Source organism: Mchenga conophoros, linkage group LG23 (genome assembly GCF_057382185.1).
Source record: "Mchenga conophoros isolate Kocher_MC1m ecotype Shallow Benthic linkage group LG23, M_conophoros_male_GT1.1, whole genome shotgun sequence".
Lineage (NCBI taxonomy): Eukaryota > Metazoa > Chordata > Actinopteri > Cichliformes > Cichlidae > Mchenga > Mchenga conophoros.
In genome coordinates this window covers 3,283,402-3,305,781 of record NC_140547.1, presented here as the reverse complement: position 1 = coordinate 3,305,781, position 22,380 = coordinate 3,283,402, and the positions used below count along the sequence as shown (strand labels likewise).

The window sequence follows — 22,380 nt, the reverse complement described above, 5'->3', positions numbered from 1 at the left end:
AAAAGAGAACAAACATTGTAGAGCAGGAGGGTCGTAGACAGAGAACCAGAAGGGGGGTGTATGAGGGGTGGTCCAGATAAGTTGTCTCCAATTATCGATATATAGAGATTTCTTTTAATAGAAAACACAACAGTTTTCTATTTTTTTTTTAAGTTAAAATATTATTTTAAAGTAACACCAAGCGTGAACAAAGTAAGAAACTAGGAGACAGTTTCTGTGATTCGTTAGATTCACCCTTTATTAAAGTGACTACTGAAGCAGGAACATAAAGGTTTTCTTTATCATGTCTGTCTGTCACTCACAGGAGAGACATTAAAGTAGTAGGTCTGATGTGAGCTACAAGATGAGCTCTGTAAAAATACGTTTTTTTTAAAGCTGTGACTGAAATGTGCACAGAAAAATAAGAAAAAAGCTTTATGGGAAAAATAACAATGAGTCAGTGAAATTCAGAGAACTGTGATTTGTGAGGGTTTTTTTCACTCAATATCCTGAAGGAAAAGGCTTTTTTAATAAGGGGGGGGTCTGTGCTTCACTCTCCTGTGAGGTGCAGGGTGCAGTGGCCTATGTGGAATGCCCTGTAGGGGGTATTTTTTTTTTACAGTTAAGCCAAATGATTAGACCCCTTGAGAACCCCACTTATCACAGTCCCAAGTTATGACAGAACTATTTCTAAACCATCTGATATTTGCATAAGGTGAGCTGAAGCGGTTGAGCTTTCATCTTTCGCTCTGATCAGTCTGATTCTACTTTGGCGTGTTTGTATGAACCGCCCAGGGAAGCTGAGCTGCAAGGATTTGGCCTCCCTTGTTCCGGGGCTCGTTTATGACATCCACGCCAGGGTTTAAAGCAGCCTCCAGGCCAGCCTTTTGCTGCCTGTTTGCGGTGATTTGGGATTTGTGGAATGGGAAGTGCAGAGCTCCGGGACAGGATGTGGAGTCACTGCAGGATCGTACAGCCCCCCTATTCTTGACAGAGCTGGCGTGCGTCTGCATGAGCACCTCGTCTCTGCAGAAGATACACTGTAGAACCGGATCGCTTTGTGGCCTCTGGAAACCTCAGTGTTCCCGAGCCCTCTACTTAAGAGTAAATCTAAACCCAGGTACGTCGATTTACGCGACTTCTACGCATCTTTTGCTTCGCACCAACTCACAGAAACAGTTAGTCCCGCATTTGTTTTTATCGCCTTCTTTTAGCTGTTCTCGCAAAGAGTTTCGGGATAATACAGATGCTGCCAAAACTGATCTTCTCAGTTAAATTAGACACATTTCAGTGTGATCTGTGATGTAAGTCTCTTTTGTTCAGTGCAGACAGCCTCGGGGGTTAACTTAATAACAGAGTGCTCTTTCCCCCCCTCGTGCTGTTGTTTTGCCTGCCCGGACATGCACTGTGTGTCTGTGTGCCTCTGTGTTTTCAATAGGTGAGCACCTTTACAGTAACTATGAAATGCTCTGTGTCATTTTATCTATTTTTAAACTCTGGTTTATTGATGGCTGAGTAACCTCATCTTCTCCTCTTCCTCTCCACACAGATTCAGGTGATGGCTCACCTCTGGACTCTCCTGTCAGCAGGCCTGCTGCTGATGTCCGTGGCTGAACCTCTGAGCAGCCCTCAGGAAAATGACAACAAGTTAGTGAAACACACAGTGTTCACTAAGAGCCAGGCAAGTGGTTTAGGAAGGCTTCTTACATGTATGTTAGTCTGACAGCATCAGACTATAAATAAATCTCAGTTTGTTGCCTTTTCCTGCTGCAGACCCAGGTGAACGAGAGTGCACTCAGAAATGTCAGTGAACCAACACCAAGCCACACACCTACAACCTGTGAGTTTTTTTTGGTCATTTTGTCTTTTGTTGTGTTTATTTTTTCTCTCTTTTGTTGTGCTGTGTCTTACATTTCAGCATTTCCTTTCAGCAGCTCCCTCTTTTTCTTTGCATTAGCAGCTCCTTTGACCACCACAACTTCCCCAAACTCTAGCCTTGCTCCACAGTGTCCAGGAAACCAGCTGATGCATGAGAGCAGCAATGTCTGCATCTGTCCATCCATCATGGTAAAGGATGGTGACAACTGTACTTGCCCCAAGGGCTTCACCTTGGAAGGAGCAGCTGAGTGTAAAGGTAAGAAGTGATCAAAACTGGGAAAGTGCTTTTTGTAGAATTGTAAAATCACAAAAAAAATAAAAATGCTTTTGACATCTTTGAGTTTTTAACATTTACAGCAATGCAACACAACATAAAGGTACGCTACGTTACATGAGCCCAGTGAACAAAATTGCACGCAGGCTCATTAAACCTCTCTTGGAAAATATTAATGTGTATTAGTATCACGGTTGTGTTTAAACTTTTAACTGTACTGCGCAAATTTTCAGAAGCAAGCATGAGTGATGAGAAACAAGCTACCAGCTGATCTAACTGCATTATAATTTATTTACAAAACTTTAGCATTTAATATTTCAGAGCTGTGTTATATATTATTCATATATTTTTGTCAGCTTGACATCACCATGTAAAACTGCAGGTGTCTGAGTTAGATTAAGCGTATTATCTCTGTTGGACAGATGTTGATGAGTGCGAAGGAGAGAGACCAGGACCATGTGACCTCCATGCCAGCTGCATTAATAACCCCGGCTCTTACTCGTGTAGCTGTCTCCGTGGTTACCTGATGGGTTCTGACGGGTGCCAGGGTTCGTCAACCTCTGTGTGTGTTTTTCTATTTGTGTGTGTGTGTTTGTGGGGGGAAAAGAAATGTCCGATGCAGGTTTCCAGAAATTTTTCACAGCGCCTCTTTAGTATGATCATAATTTACGTGTTTCTTATGGGTCTTGCAGATGTTGATGAGTGTGCTTTGGCCGCTGTGACAGGCCTGCAGGCCTGTCAAGGCGAGGCTGAGTGCAAAAACACACCTGGCTCCTTCACCTGTTCGTGCCATGAGGGATATGTAATGGCTACAAATGGGCGAGGCTGTGTAGGTGAGGTTAATGTTGAAGTCTGGTGTGCGTTTTGATAAAATATGCATGTACATCCAAATGTATATCAGCATAAAATACAGGCTGACACGCTACATCATAACCCGGGATGACTTAAATGTTTGCATCTGTTAAACTTGGCCATTTATCTTATAATTTATTGGTGTTACTCCTCTGTAGATGTGGATGAGTGCAGCTTTGAGGAGCTGTGTCGCCGCGAGCTGGGAAATGTGTGCGTTAACACTCCTGGCAGCTTTTCATGCCAGTGCCAGCTGGGCTTCAGAGCAGAGACTGCTGCCTGTGTCGGTAAATCATTAAACATCACCACGACTGAAAAAGGCCGATGTCCAGATTTGATCTGGTGTTTTGAATTTTTAACATACTTCATTTGAGTTTCTGCAAAGTAAGAACTTTGTCTGACAGAAAGAAATGCTTTGCAGCAAGATACAGCTTCAATCTGCTGCTTTGCCTGCTTATATATGCTCCTGTCCCTCTTTCACCCTCACGTTAAAGGCTGATTTCCTCTTTTGTTCTGTAAAGAAAAAAAAAGAAGTCTGTTCACTTTCTTTTCGACTTCTTTGCGCCCCTGGTCCTCCAGCACATCCTGTGTACCCAGGTTACTCTGTGTGCCAAGGCATGATGTGCTTTCTGTGCCTGCTTTTCATGGCTTAAATTTTCATAGTAACATCTGCGCTGTGCTTGATTATGTACTATGATTTTACCACTACTGTCAGAAAGTAGCAATGTTAAATGGACTAAAGGGGAATTAAAAGAAGAAAAAGAAAAAAAATCTATTACCACAGCTTCCCAAAGTGGTTCAGTGACAGTTATTTAAAACAAGGTTGTTGACATGAAAATGACTTCGTACCTTTATTGCTTGCCAGTAAATTAAGGGAGTGCTTTGCAGGAATTAAATTTCCTTTTCTCTAGATGAAATAATTTTTAATTGCAAATTGCGTCAACAATGCATAGAAGAAGAAGTCATATGTTGTATCCATGTCACTAAACTATTCTGTCCTTTTGTCTCTGTCCCAGATGTGGATGAATGTATAGAGAGTCCCGTGGCGTGTGATGGACGGAGCGTATGTGAGAACACGCTTGGGAGCTACGAGTGTGTTTGTCGACCGGGTTACCGGGGAAACGGCACACACTGTGAAGGTAAGCAATTAGTGCTGACGTCCCTCCGTGGAAAACTCTGTTTCCTGTGGACGGGGTCAGCTTCCTTGTGTGCGCGTGTTTTAATGCTTGCTGTTATCCCTTCCATTAAAATTATCCCAAGTGGTAGTACAAGCTTCACTGAATAGAAATGAACCGGCTCTCTGTCTGTCTTCAGATGAGAATGAGTGTGTATCTGGTGGTCACACGTGTGACGCCAACGCTCGGTGCGGTAACATCATCGGGTTGTATTTCTGTCAGTGTTACCAGGGCTTCAACGGCGATGGACACTCTTGTTTTGGTGGGTAAGGGGTGGGTGTGTGTGTTTGTTGTTACCCACTTGTATCATGTAAGCATTACTTTCTCTGTATGAGCATTACATGTGCTTGTTTACAGACATTGATGAGTGTGTTGTGAACAATGGTCGCTGTGAACACAACTGCACCAATGAGCCAGGAAGCTACAGCTGCCAGTGTGCCTCGGGTTACCAGCTGGACCCGGACAGACACAGCTGCACAGGTAAAAGGCAGGCTGTAGTAGGATGTTATTAAAGTAGGCATGAGTAAGCATGACTTTTTCTTATGTTACTTTAAAAAAAAAAAGTTTGACTTTTTAGAAAATAGGCTTCTTAATTCTTGCTGTGGGTTAACAGTTGTACAACTTTTATTATTGTGAAATGTGTTCTATAAATAATCAGAATTAACTCGTTTGTGGATCTACTGAAAAAGTAAGCACACCCTTAATGTAAATACTGGCCAATTCCTGAGATGTTACTCCGTAATGCACAGTGCCACATTTGGTAAAGATCAAACACACCATGTGTGCAAATGGCTAATACAAACTGTCAAGCACCATGGTGGATGGTGCTTGACAGTTGGTATACGTGAGTTGATGATTTAGGCTTGTTTTGCAGCCGCAGGACCTGAGTCGACCTCACAGCTAAAGCTTGGCTCAAATTAGGTCATGAAACAGGGCAATGATTCCAAGCAGAACAGCAAACCTACAACAATGGAGAGAAAAGGAGAGAATCGAGGTGCTGAAATGAAGTTATTGCTGCTAACAGCGGTTCTACAAGCTGCTGAATAATGGGGTTTGCTTACTTTTTCATTTGACTGCATAGTCTTGTGAAAATTTTATTTGTCACATGATTGTGTCTACCTGTTCCCCTCTGCTTATTCTCTAAAGCTCCATATAATCCAAGTATTGGGTATATTGTTTGCATTAACTCTAAAATGTGGGCTTTGCTACTGTCAGAGGAGTTTATTTGTTATTGTGACCAAATGTAGTCCAGGACAAAATTCAGAAATTTAGGATGACCTCTGATGATGATGATATAACACCGTCCAAACCAAACAGATTAAGTGAACAAACGGGAATGGCAGCAGAAGCATGCAAAAAAATAGATCGGGAACTACAGCTATGGATCAAGACCTCTGTTATTACTATTATTGTTATTATTGTACAGTCTGTATATGTCAAATCTGATGTCATACACATTTTTATTAGATCCTTGCATCATATTTTTGCTTGCAGTAAATGTATGAAATTGCTAAAGTGTCACAGTGCATGGCTGTGAGACCTTTAAACTGCCTTTATTATTGATGAGTGAAGTAAAACAAACTGCAGTCTAAAATGTGCTGCACCACCCACCATAACAGCCAATCAGATGGGCAGTACAGTAGTTAAAATGTAACCGTCCTCTTCATTTTAATCAGTTACACACAGTAACCATTAAATTGAAACCTAAACACAGTTGCTGTATTTCCTAGAGACGAGGTTCTAAGGTCAAGTCATAGTGCGGCTAGTCAACAGAGGGCAGCAGAGATCATCTCTGTGGGCTTCTGCATCATTCTCAAAAGACATAGCCATTGTTGCTCTCTCCATTCAGTCACTCTGCACTTAGCTGGTATTCCAGGTTTGTGCAATTTTGTGCTAATAGAATTTCAGATGTTTATTTCAAGTCTAAATGAGTCCTTGTGCTGAATCTATTTCATGTTTTGCCATGGCGCAAAAGTAATCTAAATGTTGCTGATCTCTCCAGATGTGGATGAGTGTGTGGGACTAAATGGGACTTGCGAGCACATTTGCATCAATACTCAGGGCTCTTTCCACTGCTCCTGCAGACCCGGCTACCAGCTGCATATTGATGGCCACACCTGCGTGGGTCAGTCCCTCTTAAACACTCACTGCTGTTTACCCAATCATTTTCGGTCATTTAAACATGCCAAGCATCAGTAGTAATCTGCCATGAATATGTCTTATCTCTTGCTAATTATTTTGGTGCATGTGATTCTGGTTTTTCTTGTGCATATTTTCTGTGCAGACACTCTGGAAGTAGTTGTCCTGAGGGCACATTTTGGAAAATTAGTGAGATGAGAAAGCCAGACTGTGAGGAATCTGTTGCATGCATAAGAGAGAGCTGTCCAAACATGATGTTTATGATCTGTGTGTTTCTGTGTGTGGGTTTGTGTACATAGACATCGATGAATGTAAACTCCAGAATGGCTGCTGTTCCCACACCTGCACTAATTCTCCAGGGGGACATACTTGCCATTGCCCCCCTCCTCTGCTGTTAGACATAGACAACCTAAACTGCAGGAGTAAGTTTGATTACAGAGTTGACATTACAGTCTTTTGTGTACAAAAATATATAATTATTTAAAAAAAACAAAACAGAAGGTAGGCACTTCTTTCAAATCTGAATAAAAAAATCTTATTAAGAACTCTTGTCCTGGTGTTTTAACACAGATTTTTCATCAAGATCAAATCTTTTAATGTGACATGACACAGCTAAATATGTTTTTTCCTTCTGATCAGCAGTCAAAACATTGCTTCTTCTATCAAAAAGAAGAAGCATAGCACCAAATTTCCCATTTTAAAAGCTGAAATAGCAAGTTCACGCAGTCTTCTTTATTGTTCAGTATTTCTGTGTACCAAGCTAAAAATTATTATTTTTTTTTTTTTTTACCCAAAAAGATGCTACATCCTGTAAGCTGAGAAATGGTGGTTGTGACCATATGTGCACTGTAAGGGCTGAGGGCCACGTTCAGTGCAGCTGTCAAGCTGGCTGGCAATTGGACGAAGACGCGAGGAGCTGTGTGGGTGAGAGTTCATGTTCACTGCCAGCACTTTATTATTAGCTGAATCACATGGCGTTACTATCAGCAAACGCACTCTCGAAAGCACCAATTTGTTGCGATCTGGTTTGTGTGCACATTCCTCTGCGCCATATCCTTCTGGGTAATAAGAAAATGATGTCATTCACATAGATTACAATTTCAAGTTACTTTTCTCAAAATCTCGAGTTTATAAGTCCCTGATATCCTTTTTCATATAACGCCTAATATCAAAATAATAATTAAAATGACTTTACCATCTCTTGAATCCAGCAGAAATACACTCACCAGCCACTTTATTGGGTACACCTCTTTAACTGCCCATTAATGCAAATATCTAAGTGCTTCTAGGCATGTAGACCAAAGACTGTATAAGACATTTTTTACATTCACGGATGCAGATGTGGTCAAGACAACCTGCTAAAGTTCAAACTGAGCATCAGAATGAGGATGAAAGGTGATTTAAATTACTTTGAACATGGCATGGTTGTTGGTGCCAGACAGACTTGTCTGAGGGTTTCTTAAGCACATCCATCGCTGGGGTTTGCAGAGAAAGGTCTGAAAAAGAGAAAGAGGGTGACAGTTCTCTTGGCAGTAAAAATGCCATGTTGATAACAAAGGTCAGAGGAGAATGGCCAGACGGCTTTAAACTAATTGAAAGACACCAGTAACTGAAATAACCACTTGTTACAAACAAAGTATGCAGACGAGCATCTTTGAACAAACAACGTGTAACCTTGAAGCAGATGGGCTACGACAGCAGGGCATCACTCTGCCACTCCTGTCAGCTGACAACAGGAAACTGAAGCTAGAATTCCCACAGACCACCCGTCTGATAAATCTTGATTTCTGCTGTGAGTAATTTAGCATAAACAAGAGGAAAGCATGGATCCATCCTTGTAACAGTAATTGAGGCTGGTGACGGTGCAGTGGTGTAGAAGATGTTTCCTTGGCACATTTTGAACCCCTTAGTATTAGCTGAGCATTGTTTTGTATACCTGAGTATTTTTTCATGTCCATCCCGTTCTGACTACAGGCTTACCATGTTCCGATGGCTGCTTCTCATAGGATGATGCGCTATGTGAGAAAGCTCAGATTATGTCATGATACATAATCATAATGAATAGAGCACCTTTGGGATGTCGTGGAATAGGCCCTTCACATCAAGGATGTGCAGCGGACAATTCTTCAGCAACTGTGCAATGCAGTCATGCCAGTTGAGACCCAAAATCTCTGAGGAACGTTTTCAGCACCTTGTTGAATCTGTGCTTTGAAGAATTAAGGCAAAACCCAGTACTAGCAAAAGTGGCTGATGACTGTAGATTATCCACACAGCAATTTTGTAAAGGCTAAAGAGCCAGAGAGGCTTTCAGAGATTAGGCTTCTCATTTGCGTTGCATTCGCCATGTGATTTCTTTTCATGAAGCTATTCATAAAAAAGGAAATTTGATAGTTTGATAGTCTGTTATGGACTAACGACTCCCTTGAATGAATACAGAGGCGGGCATGCCTTGTCACTTAGCCAACCATAAATTAAGCAACTGTTACGTAGGTTTAATGTTTAATTGCCCTCCTTCTGTCTTCTGTCATGAGATGTGAACGAGTGTGAGGACTTCACTAATGGAGGCTGCGAGCAGCTGTGTGTGAATCATCCTGGTGGGTTTAACTGCACCTGCAAGGAGGGCTATATAGTTAGAAAAGATGACCCCACCAAGTGCCAGCGTGAGTCAAACATAATCTTATGTAGTGTTAAGGACTTTTTAAAAATCTAAAAATAGATTTATTTCAATTCCTTCACTTATCTTTATTAGCATCTCTGCCTTTCCAGCTGTGTGCGACCCCCCTTGTCAGAACTATGGAGTGTGTGTTGCCCCGAACATTTGCGACTGTCCTCCAGGCTATCCTGGAGTGGGCTGCTCAGGTACAATAAACGTTGCACATAATATATATATAATTAAAATGTTTTTTCACAGGAATATTAAAGTTAATTTGTGTCTCTTTTTTTGTGCACTTTTCGGTGTCCTTTGAGGTTAGTATAAGGTTTTAATGCAAAGAGGAGTATTATAGCCCTTTTCGTTGCATGTTTCAGCCATGTGCTCCCCTCCCTGCGCTCATGGAGGTACCTGTATGCGCTGGAACGAGTGTTTGTGTCTTCGCGGCTGGACAGGAGCAGGCTGCCACACAGGTACACTGCCTTTGGGGATCAGAGGGACAGGTGTTACATCAAATAAATAGAGTGGACAGTGTTTAGAAGCACTGTTTACATCAATGTGTTGCCCAGAAAATGCTTTTATAAGATGTTCTGCACTCACCTAAGACAAAGAGGCACTGGTACATATATCCATGCATGTATAAATGCATGTGCACAGGTGACGTGTGTGTCACAATGCCATTTTCTTCTGGATTCGACATCTGATTGTTAGCTTTGACTTTTCTTCGTGTCTCTTCTCAGCTGTGTGTGAGTTTCCTTGTGCCAACGGTGGTCGCTGTGTGGGACCTGACACCTGCCAGTGTCCCTCCGACTACACTGGCCCCCAGTGCCTCTTGCGTGAGTAATGTAATACAATAAATTATCCCAGGTGTGTAGGCACCACCGAGATCTACCCATCCACCTGCCTCCAAACAGATTCTGGTAAAATATGGGCTATAGGATGGCAGAAAAACAAAAAAAGCATGAAGACATTTTTCTGCACAGACTGCGTGTTACTATATTATTTTGCATTTTGTAGCCCTTTGCACTCCTGCCTGTCAAAATGGGGGAAGATGTGTGGACGTCAACAAATGCACATGTGTTGGTGGATGGCAAGGAGCTCGATGCCAGATAGGTGAGATCAGTCATTCTCTGTTACTGTATCTCTGTGTAGCTTTTCCTGCATAATTAAAATATATTCAGACTAAAATATGATCAAACCATGTTTACACAGTAAGTTACAAATGATCATGGATGTAATTTTAACAACCACTTGTGTTTATTTAAAAAAAAACAGTAATATAAAGCTTCTCATGTCTTCGGATTACTTTCCTCTATGCAGTGAGTGGGATTTGCTTCTGTGCAGCTGGAGGCTTTAGTGTGATATTGGATGTGAAATTAGATGTTGACACCAGTGGATGCAGCATGGTTTCCCGTGGTTTCTTCTTCTCCCTGTTGCTTGCTGTTTGTTTCCATTGTTGCACTACTCTGCTGTTGTTGTTGTCGTTGACCAAATAAGATGAGATGTTTTTCATTCGATGTGCTTATGGGTGGAGAGAAGCAATCATGTGACGTATTTCTGGACTCTTTCTCTTATATTTGAAACCAGACACCGACAAATATGCAGCGTTTATTGTTCCATCCTGTTTTGTCACCTGGCATTTCAGAGCATATTCAGTAATTATTGAAAATCTTCACATTTTTCTTCTGTGTCAGTGGTGTAGCGCTAAGCCCTTCAATCATAACATGCAGCGGTGTCTGCCAGTGCATAGCTTCATAATCAACACGTTTCTAATGTCCAGACTTTCATCTGGAGCTTTTATTTCTCCAATCAGTAACAGTGTTTTTAAGTGGGAAAATGTCATTACTGTCATGGTCTCTGTGTCTACCCGTTTTGCGTTTTGGTTTTGCTCTCTCTCATCGCTCTGCCTGGGTGGAGCTCACTGAGAGCTTCTGCTTTTGGCCCGCGCACCTGCTTCTAATCATGCACCGGTGATTCACCATTAGGGCTGGGTATCGTCACTGATTTCTAGAATTGATTCAATTCCGATTCACAAGGTCTCGAATCGATTCGATCCACAATTCGATTCAATTTGATTTGATTCGGGGAAATTTTGCCTCAGACAGTCAGAAATATAATAATTCAGATCATGCATCAGTACATTTCCAGATTTTTATATCTATAAAAAGAAAGCTGACATTTGTGAGACTTTATCAAAGGTGTGAGCATCACAGCAGATGCCTTTGTGTCAAAGTAGCTGAGGATAAAACACATAAAAATAAATATAAAAATATTCTGCAGTAGATCAAAAACGAAAGAAAACCATTAATCAACATATGAACATTACCTGATGCTGCTGAAGTGAAGCAGAGCAAAGTTACAGAGGTTTTAGAGACACAGCTGAGCGTTTCGCAATTTTGCATAAGTTTAAATTTGTTCAGTATTGAACAGCAGAAATGAGGCTTTGTTTTCGGAAGTTGGTAAAAGGAAAAAAACAGCGGCCGACAGCCTGTAAACAACGGTAGACTTGTGCGAATAATGCAGGAAAAAGATTTGCATGAAGTGTGATTTTTATCGTGGTGGAAGCAAAACAGCAAAAGTCAGAGTGAATTCATGACGATGTTTATGTGAAGCGTAGTTTGGATCTTCTTTTGCTGCTGGTTCAGTCAATATTGTTTCAAGAGAAATAAAAACCTGCAGCTTCAGAATCAGCACAAAAAGGACGTAAACACAAAGCGCAGACCACTTCTGTGGAAACACCGTCCAGCCTTTTGTTCTTACACTGTTGTTGATAAATGTATGTTCTGCTCATTGTGTAATTTATAACTGCCCAAATCCTCTAAATAATCTATGCTCCATGTTTAATAAGAAGACTCAATGTGTTTGGATTTATGCATTCTTTTTTCTGTCTTGATCAGAGCCTGTTGTGTGCCAGAAACCTTGCATAAATGGTGGCGTGTGTGTGGGCCTCAACCGGTGCCGCTGTACCAAAGCTTTCACTGGAGAGCTCTGTGAACAAGGTTAGTCCATGAGTGTGGAAGAATGTGTACATATACAGTATGTGTACAAAGGATCATGCTGTGTGCTGTGTCTGCAGCGGTGACTACACCCTGTGTGCCACCCTGTCAACATGGAGGCACATGCAGCCCTCACAACACTTGTACCTGTCCCGAGGGCACTGCAGGCCTGCGCTGTGAGAGACTGTGAGTATCAGTAACTTCTACAGCATCCATACATAACATATCTCACAGAGTGAAGTGCTTTAATTTACATGCTCCCACTGGCACAGATTATAAAGAACAACAAAATAAACTACCACAGCTATGCAGATGACACACAAATATATATCACAATGTCACCAGGAGACCGAGGCCCTGTACAGGCTCTTGGTAAATGCATTGAGAAAATTAATGACTGGTTGTGCCAAAATTTTCTCCAGCTAAACAAAACTGAGGTAATAGTCTTTGGCGCCAAAGAAAAACGATTACAGGTCACCAGAGAACTTCAATCTATACATCTAAAAACCACAAACCAGGTGAGAAATTTGGGTGTAGTGATGGATGCAGACCTAAACTTAGAAAAACACATTAAGACAATTACAAAGTCAGCTTACTATCACCTCAAGAATATATCAAGGATAAAAGATCTGATGTCTCAACAGGACCTGGAAAAACTAGTCCATGCATTCATCTTTAGTAGGCTTGATTACTGTAACAGCATCTTTACAGGTCTACCTAAAAAATCAGTCAGACAACTACAGCTCATTCAGAACTCTGCTGCTCGAGTCCTCACTAAGACCAAAAAAGTGGACCACATCAGTCCAGCTCTGAGGTCTTTACACTGGCTGCCTGTCCGTCAGAGGATAGACTTTAAAGTTCTGATGCTGGTCTATAAAGCTCTGAATGGTTTAGGACCAAAATACATCAATGACCTCCTGACCCAGTATGAACCTTCCAGATCCCTCAGGTCATCTGGATCCGGTCTTTTATCAGTTCCCAGAGTCGGAACCAGACACGGAGAAGCTGCATTCAGCTTTTATGCTCCTTATATCTGGAACAAACTCCCAGAAAGCCTCAGATCAGCTGAAACACTCAGTTTATTTAAATCCAGGTTGAAGACTCACCTGTTCTCAGCTGCATTTGAATAAAGCACCAAATCCACACTTTTAAGCTTAAATTTCAAAACTTACATTTAACTACTGATTTTATCTACTGTTCTGATTTTATCTGTTTTGATTTTATATCCTGTTTTGTTTGTTTGTTTGTTTGTTAATCAGTTTGTTTGTTTGTTTGCTTGTTTTAATCAATTTTAAATCATGCTTTTATTTGTTTTTGTTTCTAATATCTCTGTAAAGCACTTTGAATCACCTTGTTGTTGAGTTGTGCTGTACAAATAAACTTGCCTTGCCTTTAATGGGGTGATATGGTACTATTAGGTCTTTAGGTAAGATAAGGTCTGATTATTCAAGACCTTGTATTTTATGAGAAGGATTTTAAATTGAATTCTGGATTTAACAGGGAGCCAACAAAGAGAAACCATATGAGAGAAATTTGGTTCCTCTTCCTAGTCCCTGTCAGTACTCTTGCTACAGAATATTGTATCAACTGAAGGCTTTTCAGAGAGTTAATAAATCCATGGTCAGATGCAAGTCTACTGCAAGAAACACAGACACAAAAGTACAGCATTGAAGTCACTGCAGTTTCCCCACATATTCACAGCTAATTGTAACACCGGATAGAGAAGCTGCTATTTTGATTAACAACAGAATTAATTTCTCTCACAAAACTACAATCACAGAAAGACCCAGAAAGAAGATGTGTACTCATCAGCATTTATATTGAAAACATTCACCTCACAATTGGTTATTTAATTGACCCCAATAAACATGATTCCTCACTTAATCTACCCAGCACAAAACGGGGGGGGGGGGGGGGGGGGGCTGGGGGGCTGGGTCATCCTGTGCTGCTGGGCATGCGCCCTGGCGGCCTGGTTGTGCTGGCTAGTGTCCTTCCTGGTGTTTGGGTTTGTTTGCTGTCACGCAGATCCTCCAGTGTTATGGGGTCCTCTTCCAGCTTGTCTGTGCTATAACGTGATGCCACCAAATCACCTTCACACAAGCAATATTAAATGTCTCGGATTAACATTTCCCCCAAACTGTAAGCGCTGTTTAGCTTCAGTTAAAGTCTGTCATTCAAAGTGGTACAAGATCATTTACATTGTTGGTCAAACTTTCCTATTTTCCTTTACAAACAAAATATTAATCTTTCCTAAAATTAATTATTTTCAGTGGACCTAATTTGTCCAAACATAACCTGGTGCAAATTTCATAATTCGACATTATCAATATTCTTTTTGGAAAAACAAACCTCCCCATATAAAACTCAGCATTACAAAAAAAATCGAAATCTCATCGAGGATTTGAAATCCCCAAATTTGAGTTTTACTAGCTTGCAAATTAGCCCCAAAACATCAATCAGTGCCTTGAAGTAATTAAACAATAATAAACACAAAAAACCAACAGGACAAAACTAAAATCATATGCAAAAGAAAGTTTTCACAGGACTCTGTGAACACAGAAATAAAATAAAAAAAGTAGTAGCCTGGCCCTGTTAATCAAAGGCCTTTTGATTAACTGTTAATCAGCGTTACCAGCATTATTGTCTGGAGCATTCAGGCATGTGTTAACACATTGCCACAATCTTCCCAGGAGTTATAGAAATTCATACTGAGGTCAGTCTGTGCATTTCTCAGAGCTTTAATGGGTTGATACGGTACTATAAGGTCTTTAAATAAGATGGGGCCTGATTATTCAAGCCCTTAAAATTTATGAGAAGGATTTCTCACATGGAGAGAAATGTAACCCTCTTTATGTCTGTTTCTTCAAAAAGTACATGGCAGCACGGCTTAGGTTTGCAAAGTTGCATCTGAACAAACCAGAAAACCTTTGGAACAGTGTCCTTTTGACAGACGATTTCAAAATGGAAATATTTGGTGATAATGCACCACTTTTGACATAACAATCACAGTGTATCAGAACAAACACGTGATACTGTCAAGCACAGTGGTGGAGAGGTGACGATTTCACCATAAACTTCTCTGTGTACCAAAGTGTTCTTGGGTCAAATGTGAGGTCATCTGTTGTTCTCAAGTTTTTCAGGTACAGCACTTTACTGCAATACATGTCTTGTGCTTATTTGTGTCCTAGGACATGCCCAGTGGTCACTACAGTAGTGAGTATGGCTCGAGGGGTGAGGAAAGCATTTAGGGAAAGCTACGTTGACCGCTGTGGACCTTTCGGAGTTCAGCTTTGTACTAAATACAGGTAAGCTGTTTTTCCTCCTGGATTCTCCAACACTAATTCATGAAGTATCTGGCAGCAGTTGCAGTTTTTCCTAATCACAACGTGGTTTAATTTCCTGTCAAAGAAATGAACTTTCAAGGACTTTACTGTCAGCTATTCTTTATGTAATTACTTTTGCACTTAACTGGATTAAATATGCTGTGAAAGTATTTTTAAAGCGTTTCCAATAACGCAATGAAAAGCGAGGCTTGACTGAGTTTAACATGTGCAAATTATTGAACATATGTTAAAGGTTGTGTTAATCCAGTTTGATTAGAATACAATATCACACAGTTGTGTGATTGTGGTTGTGTTTTCAGGATAAACCAGGCACGTGTATACCTGCAGGCCTACAGGGTGGGCTACAAAATCCAGTGTCCACAGGGGAAGAGCAGATAAGCAGCGCTGGATACAGTGAAAGTGGTTTGTCATAAGAAAATGTCATCCTCCAGACAATCTTTTGGTCAACACAGGAAGATAGAAACGGACTGATGTAACATCATATGTAAAGTGCTGAGGGTGTTGCAGCTTCTCTGGGAGAAGTCTTACCTGATTATCAGCCTCTGTGTTGAAATTAAATTACACTTCTGTCATAAAGAAGGTTTATAATGTCTGTGAAATCATGTCAGCGATTGAATAAAAATGAGTTCACATCAACAAATATTTGAAGATTTCAAGCACGTAGATGTTCGAACGGGACAGTTTTTCTGTAGTCATCTCAGAGTAGATCTCATGACAGCAGCAGTTTTATTGTAAGCCATGTTATCACTGTAGTACTGATAATCAACCTTTTATGAAATAAGCACAAGTTCAGTGTTTGAAATTCCTGTAAAACATTAATCAGCTTGAACGTATATTCAAACGAACCCAGTCACCTCCATGGATCGGTCACTACTCAGATAGCTAACATCCAGCCAGTTTTTTTTGTTTTGAGCTCTACTCATGTTTTTTTTTTATCTAGATTAACAATGATAGCAACATAAAAAATGCCTAAAGTGACAAATTCAAAATAAACTATTGCCTATATTACTGCTCCTTCTTTTGACAAAGGAAAGCATGTGTTTTATACTCCTAACTGATCAAAACTCCTAAAAAAAATAATTAAATTAATGATTTTATTGGGATATTTGTGAAGTGTAGCAGAGGAGAGTGGAAAGTGGGGAGACGGCATAAACCCAGACGAGGAGTTCACCATTAACCTCTGTGTGTACCAAAGTATTTTAGAGTCAAATGTGAGGCTATCTGTCTGACAGATAAAGCTTGGCAGAAACTGGGTCATGCAACAGGACACTAATCTATAACAGAATGGCTATAAAAGGAAAGAATCAAGGTGTTGCAATGGCCTGGTCGATGTTAAGACCTGAACTTGACTGAATTGCGGGGGCAGGACAGATCTATGCATAAATGAATCCCTGCAAACTGAACTGAAGCAACACGGCTGGCCTCTGAGTGCTTTGACTGACAGCTGGGTCATCACAGACCCTCATGGTTGATTGCCACCTGCTAAGCTCGACCCTGCGAATATTGAACTGGACCTATCGACTGTGGTCTTGGTGCCTTTTAGTGTCTATTAGGGCAAGTAATAAGACCTTCTGCAAGGAACAGCTCATCCAAGAAGTCTGTGCTCTATTCTGTTCCATGTAGATTCAGATTCAGTTTGCTAACAAAAGCAAGCTGAAGCTGCTTTAAATATGGTATGGCACTAAATATGGCACTAAATATGGTCAATGTTTGTGTGGGGTTTTTTTTAAATATATTTTTATATTTTTATATTTGATCAAATCTTACAAAAATCTTGCAAAAAAAAAAAACAAACAAAAAAAGATTTGTTTTGAAAGTTTACATACAGATGCAAGTGATGATTATTGAAATATTCCATTAAAAGTAGTTAACATTTGACATTATCCACAAGAACTTTAACTGGATCGGCATTTGTGAGAGCATTTATGAATTTATCAAGGACTCTTTCTATGCAACAGAAAAGAATAGAATAGAATGCCTTTTATTGTCACTATACATACACATGTGCAATGAGATTCAGAGCAACTCCTACCCAGTACAGACATGTAGGGAAAAAAAAGAGGGGGGAAGGTGCACAGTTCTGCAGCACTATATAGACATCAACCGTTTCTGTGGCGCTATATACAAATATTAAAGAAATAAATAGGGTTATGTATTTACAGTGTGGGGTATTGCATGTGAATTAAATATTGCACAGTAATGATGGTAGTTTGCATAGTCTGTGTATAGAGGGAAGTCCTTGGGGGGTGAAACTGTTTTGTCAGTGCATGTGTGAGTTGAGGGCGGTTATTGCTTTAGGAAAGAAACTGTACTTGAGTCTGTCAGTGTTTCTCTTCAGCACTGTAGCCAGGCTGAAAAAAGTCAGAGCTCTGTTGAGCCAACCATCCCTTTAACGTTAGCTAGTAATGACTTCATGAACTTCACAAATAAAATTTTAATCATTAGAGAAAGAATTACCAATAATGATCCCACAGATGTAATATTATCTACAGCTACTCTTAGTACCATTGATGTTAAGTTACACTGTTATTATTTTACATTAATTATTATAAATATAAATATTATTATTGTTATTGTTGTTACCCCCCCCCCCCAAAAAAAAAAATCTTATTATAATAATAATCAAATGAAATTGCTTGTTAATTTACTTGTTGTTTTTCCTGCCATCACAAACTTAATCAACTGCCTGTAAATCCCTGCACTCAGAAAACTCCTGCTATTTTCTTAAGTGATTTTCACCATTTTCATGAAGAGTGTGGTTTTATTTCATGCAGATGCGATTTTTACAGATTTTTACAGACAGTTTCATTAACTTTATAATTTGCTTTATAATAAGCAATTTCTTGATGCATGTAAATTATGGGTTAGTATTTCCATTCTAAGTAGAATAAATTATCTTTACCAAGTCAATAAACACAATTCATGATGTGAAACTGGAATTTAACATTACAAAAAAAACAAAAAAGAATGGTGCATTTTCTCTTTTTTAGCACTTTAATTGGAACTTTAATACCTGATGTTCTTTTTAGATCAGGCCAGTCATCACCACTGTGCCATGTAGACTCATTTTGGTGAGTTTGATCATTTGGCTTAGTTCAGGACAGACTACCTCTTTCCAATCTGCTACACTGATATCTGGAATACCCATTCTCTCTGTTTGGAAGTTAAAATAGCAAGTTCTTAATATAATATGCAGTCATGAGCAACAGACTTGTGAAATCCTGGGAAATATCAGATCCAATCACAGAAAAAAGACTGAAACCATCGTGCAAATACAGTTACGCTAAATGAATACTGAGTTGGGAGAAACGTTTTGTTGCTCGTCCAAGTGACTTCTTCAGTCACTTGGATAAGTGACAAAACTGAAAATGCTTCTTCCAGATAAACAGAATCAACTTTTGGGATTACCTGGATGACTGAGGATGCATCAAGACACGAATACTGAGGTTCTACAGTAAAGCAGAGAAAACAAATTGTGTATGCAGGAGGCAATTTCAGTCTTTGTGGGATCACTTCTTGGAAGTTCCATAATTCCTAAATAAAATGACCTATAATATTTGAAAAATGGATCCTAAAAATATTTATTCCCATTTACAGCAGGAATTATAATTGGTTGTATGGTGTGACTAAAGTAGGATGAAGTGTAAAGTTGCAAAATATAATCATCAGACATATCGTGTATAGTTTCAAACACCATCTTATTACTTCAACTTAAAAGATCTGGCATAACCCATCTTTGTCAGGGTTTTCTTTCTATATGAGATCCTATTGTACATTAGGATCCACAGTCATGATTTTGGTGTGATGATCATGTAAAGAGGCTAGATGCTGTCATGCTGCTACAGCATCTGTTATTTCATAAGTGGACCATAATATCCTTACAGAAAATGGATCGATTAATGTTACTTGAAGGCTTTCTTTCCTCTCTCCACTGGTTTTGGCAAGAGTTTAAATTACCAGCTATCTGACTGATAGTGTTTGTTTGCTTGGGTTTGCTGGTGATCGACATATGGCTCACTCAGTCCCCTGACAAGTACACTTAGGTCAGTAAGTTTTTGGATATTGACACTACAATGTCCTCTGCACATCACCACAGTAGTGCTGGGTGATATGACGATATATATCTTGTGGACGATAGAAAAGTGTCTATCGTGCCATTTGTCTTCTATCGTTTCTAACCTAATTTTATAAATTATGACATAAAATATATCATTAACCCTTTAAAACTGGTCGGAGCAGGCACGCTCCGTTTTGCCTAACTATTTTTAAATCCCTGTAGAACTGGAACCACGTAAGCTAGCGCAATCATTTTTTTTGCATATTAAACCGGAGGAGTTGTACTTACGTCTTATGCCATTAGCTTGTCCTAGGTCACGGGTTACTTGCACATATAGCTTTGCAAAAATTGCATAAAAAAATGCTTGCAGCAACAAAAACATAATATTCCAGAAACACGCTTTGCTGATCCGATCAGCTGTTCATAACACTTCCTACGTTGGAATATAGGTCAGCGGGAACTATCGCATGTCCGCCATTATCTGCCCGAAACCGGAAGTGACGTCGTTTGCGCGGAAAATGTAATTTTTTTACCTTCAGGGCCTTATAAGCCTATGCTGGTGTTTTTAAAAGTTATGTTTGACTTCATGCTTTTCTGTATCGTTTCTGGGATGCTTAGAACTCAAATCACACTGTTGGAAATAGTTTATTTTGATGCACATGCTTTTTCATTGCAGCAAGCTGGGAAAAGTCTTGAGTTTGCATTGAGCCTGGGGGCTTGTGTGTATACAACATGTATACATCAAAAAGGCTCAGCTTCAGCCTTCAAGATTAACCAGTAACAAGATGGCTACACGTTGCACGCAACAAACATACTTAGCTTCAGTTGGAGCAGGTAGATTTACTTAAAGATGAAAATAAACACCACCGATGTCAAACATCAAAGCTATACTACACATGGACTCTTTTTCCTGTGTTCTCAATAAATCTAATACAGTTTTTAAGAAGTGAATTGGAGTCAATTGGAGACAAATAACCTTGAGCATGTTCCTAATTCATTCATTCATAATAAATTAGTACTTACTTTGTATGTTTATAATTATGTTCTGTTTACCAGAACAAATACTAGCGTATTTGTACTACTACTATAATACTACTACTAACTCAGGTGAGTTCAGTTAACTGGTGAGTGTTAAATTGAATGGCATTCATCAGCTTGTGTCTTTCTAGAGCTTTTTCTTATTGACCGCTCTTCCACTAAAAGCAAAATTCCTCCATTGATACTCACATTCATACTGTGCCTTTTACTCTGTGCTGTCTGCTAGCATACTATTAGCAGCAGACAGCTGAGGACACAAAAGCCTCGCGCTCCATGAATTACAGTCTGGTTTTTGATTTAACTAAGAGAGCTTTGAGAATTTGCACTAAAGTGCAGATAACAAAGAAGGTACCAGAATGATGACTTAGTTTTGTCCGATGTATTGAGGACAGTGTGTTTTAGAGAGTTAGTATTTTAATTTACATTGTGTTATAAAATCCAGTTAAATTAGTACAAGCTAAGAAAAAAACAAGCTGAAGTTGGAGGTACAGCAGACGTTTTGTTGTTGTTGTTGATTTTCACGATGCTCAATAGCGGAAAGTAAAAATAACATTGGCTTACGCATAATATTTATGTACTCCTTCACTGTTTTTCTTGTATATCACTTGTACAAGATTACATTTTTGCATTTTAGATGCAAATATTTTATCTTTTTTTTAATCTTTTTTTTCTTTTGATCATTTTTGTTTGATATTTTTGATGGGACTCTTATCTACTCTCATCCAAAGATGGGTGTACCATGAGGAGTAGTGTGTATCAGTTCAGTCCAGCTCCAGGTGCTATAAAAAACTATTATTAATTGCAGTTATATCTTTAATGACCTGGATTTCTTGTTACTGTGTAATATAGATGAAAATCTACCCCCAGTCTTAGACAGGCAAATAAAAAAGTGTACTAATGAATACAACACACCTGCCCCTGATGGAAGAAGTTCAATCTTCACAATGCAAAATATATTCTCCTACAAAGTCCTTCTCCAAGATGATCCTGGAAACAATAACTGCATCCAGCCTACAGTTCTATCAAACCACAATTATTGCTTAACTTCACAATAATTTAACTTTATTGGTCTCTGACCAGTTAATGAGCTCTAAAAGATATGACGCTTTAGGGGCATAGCAAATATTACCAGAGAGCAGGAGAACCAGAGATCTGAAGAGGTATAATGATGACTGCACAGATGACCAGATATCAAGGCAAACTGTCTTTAAAGAAAGGACCATACCATAAACTCCTCTGTATACCAAAGTAAGGAATTCTGCTCAACAGGTAAAGCTTGGCTGAAGCTGGGTTTGAAAACAGGACAGTGATCCTGACCACAGCAGCAAATCTACGACAGAATGTTTGAAAAAGTAAATGCATGAAACGCTGTGTTTATGCACAGGACTTAAGAAACCTGTGCATAAACAAAGGCCTTCCAACTTTAAACACTGTAAATTATATATAAGAAATGATTCCTCAGATAAAATGACTATGTTACTGCTGCTAAAGATGGTTCTACAAGTTCCTGAATGATAGGTTACGCTTAGTTTTTCACAGGTCTGCAGCAAATTCACTGAAAATGTTCTTTTTCACACAACTGTATATATACAAACCGAAATATTTAGAAGAGTAGGGTACAAAAATACATAAACATTATAAACTAGGAAGAACAGTTGTGCAAAGTCTGTGAACATAATGTGCAAAGTACACAGCTCAGTATTATAGTAATATCACACTTTCAAACATTCTGTTCTCATTTCCAGGGGTACTGGTCCTGATGGGCTACAGCTCCTGGTACAGAGGAGTTTATGTCCATGGTGAAAGGTTCATCTCTAGTACTTCTTACCCACCACATGGTCCTGGCGTTGTACAGGTTTTGAATTGTAGGCAGAAGGCAACTAATGACAAGCAAGGTATGCAGAAGAGCATCTGTGAACACACAGCATGGTGAACCTTGAAGTGGATCGGCTACAGTAGTAGTTAAGAACAGAAAACCAAGACTCCAACTTCCATGGGCTC

The 22,380-nt window shown here is 39.6% G+C and overlaps 1 protein-coding gene across 6 annotated transcripts; it reads left to right on the top strand.

Moving 5' to 3' along the window:
* The first annotated feature begins 58 nt into the window (after positions 1–58).
* On the top strand, positions 59–16,427 carry LOC146546393 (uncharacterized). Of its 6 annotated transcripts, none has more exons than XM_085264438.1 (23): positions 59–1,099; positions 1,308–1,417; positions 1,529–1,660; positions 1,753–1,819; positions 1,937–2,113; positions 2,554–2,679; positions 2,824–2,964; positions 3,142–3,267; positions 3,997–4,119; positions 4,295–4,417; positions 4,513–4,635; positions 6,158–6,280; positions 6,594–6,716; positions 7,093–7,218; positions 8,826–8,954; positions 9,061–9,153; positions 9,322–9,417; positions 9,685–9,780; positions 9,962–10,057; positions 11,842–11,943; positions 12,021–12,126; positions 15,129–15,245; positions 15,584–16,426. In XM_085264438.1, exons 3-23 carry the CDS (start codon positions 1,538–1,540, stop codon positions 15,660–15,662), a joined length of 2,415 nt encoding a protein of 804 aa, XP_085120564.1. In that variant the 5' UTR covers positions 59–1,099; positions 1,308–1,417; positions 1,529–1,537; the 3' UTR covers positions 15,663–16,426. The 6 variants fall into 6 exon arrangements, 5 of the variants coding, with proteins under 5 accessions (XP_085120564.1, XP_085120563.1, XP_085120565.1 ...); XM_085264437.1 differs by having other exon boundaries at positions 1,303–1,417; XM_085264439.1 differs by lacking the exon at positions 1,308–1,417 and having other exon boundaries at positions 1,940–2,113.
* The last annotated feature ends 5,953 nt before the right edge of the window (positions 16,428–22,380 follow it).

Coding starts and splice junctions, on each gene's coding strand:
- LOC146546393 (XM_085264436.1), top strand. CDS start 1,538: ATGGCTCACCTCTGGACTCTCCTGTCAGCAGGCCTGCTGCTGATGTCC. Junction 1,661..1,752: donor CAGTGTTCACTAAGAGCCAG/GCAAGTGGTTTA, acceptor TTCCTGCTGCAG/ACCCAGGTGAACGAGAGTGC. Junction 9,418..9,684: donor AGGAGCAGGCTGCCACACAG/GTACACTGCCTT, acceptor GTCTCTTCTCAG/CTGTGTGTGAGTTTCCTTGT.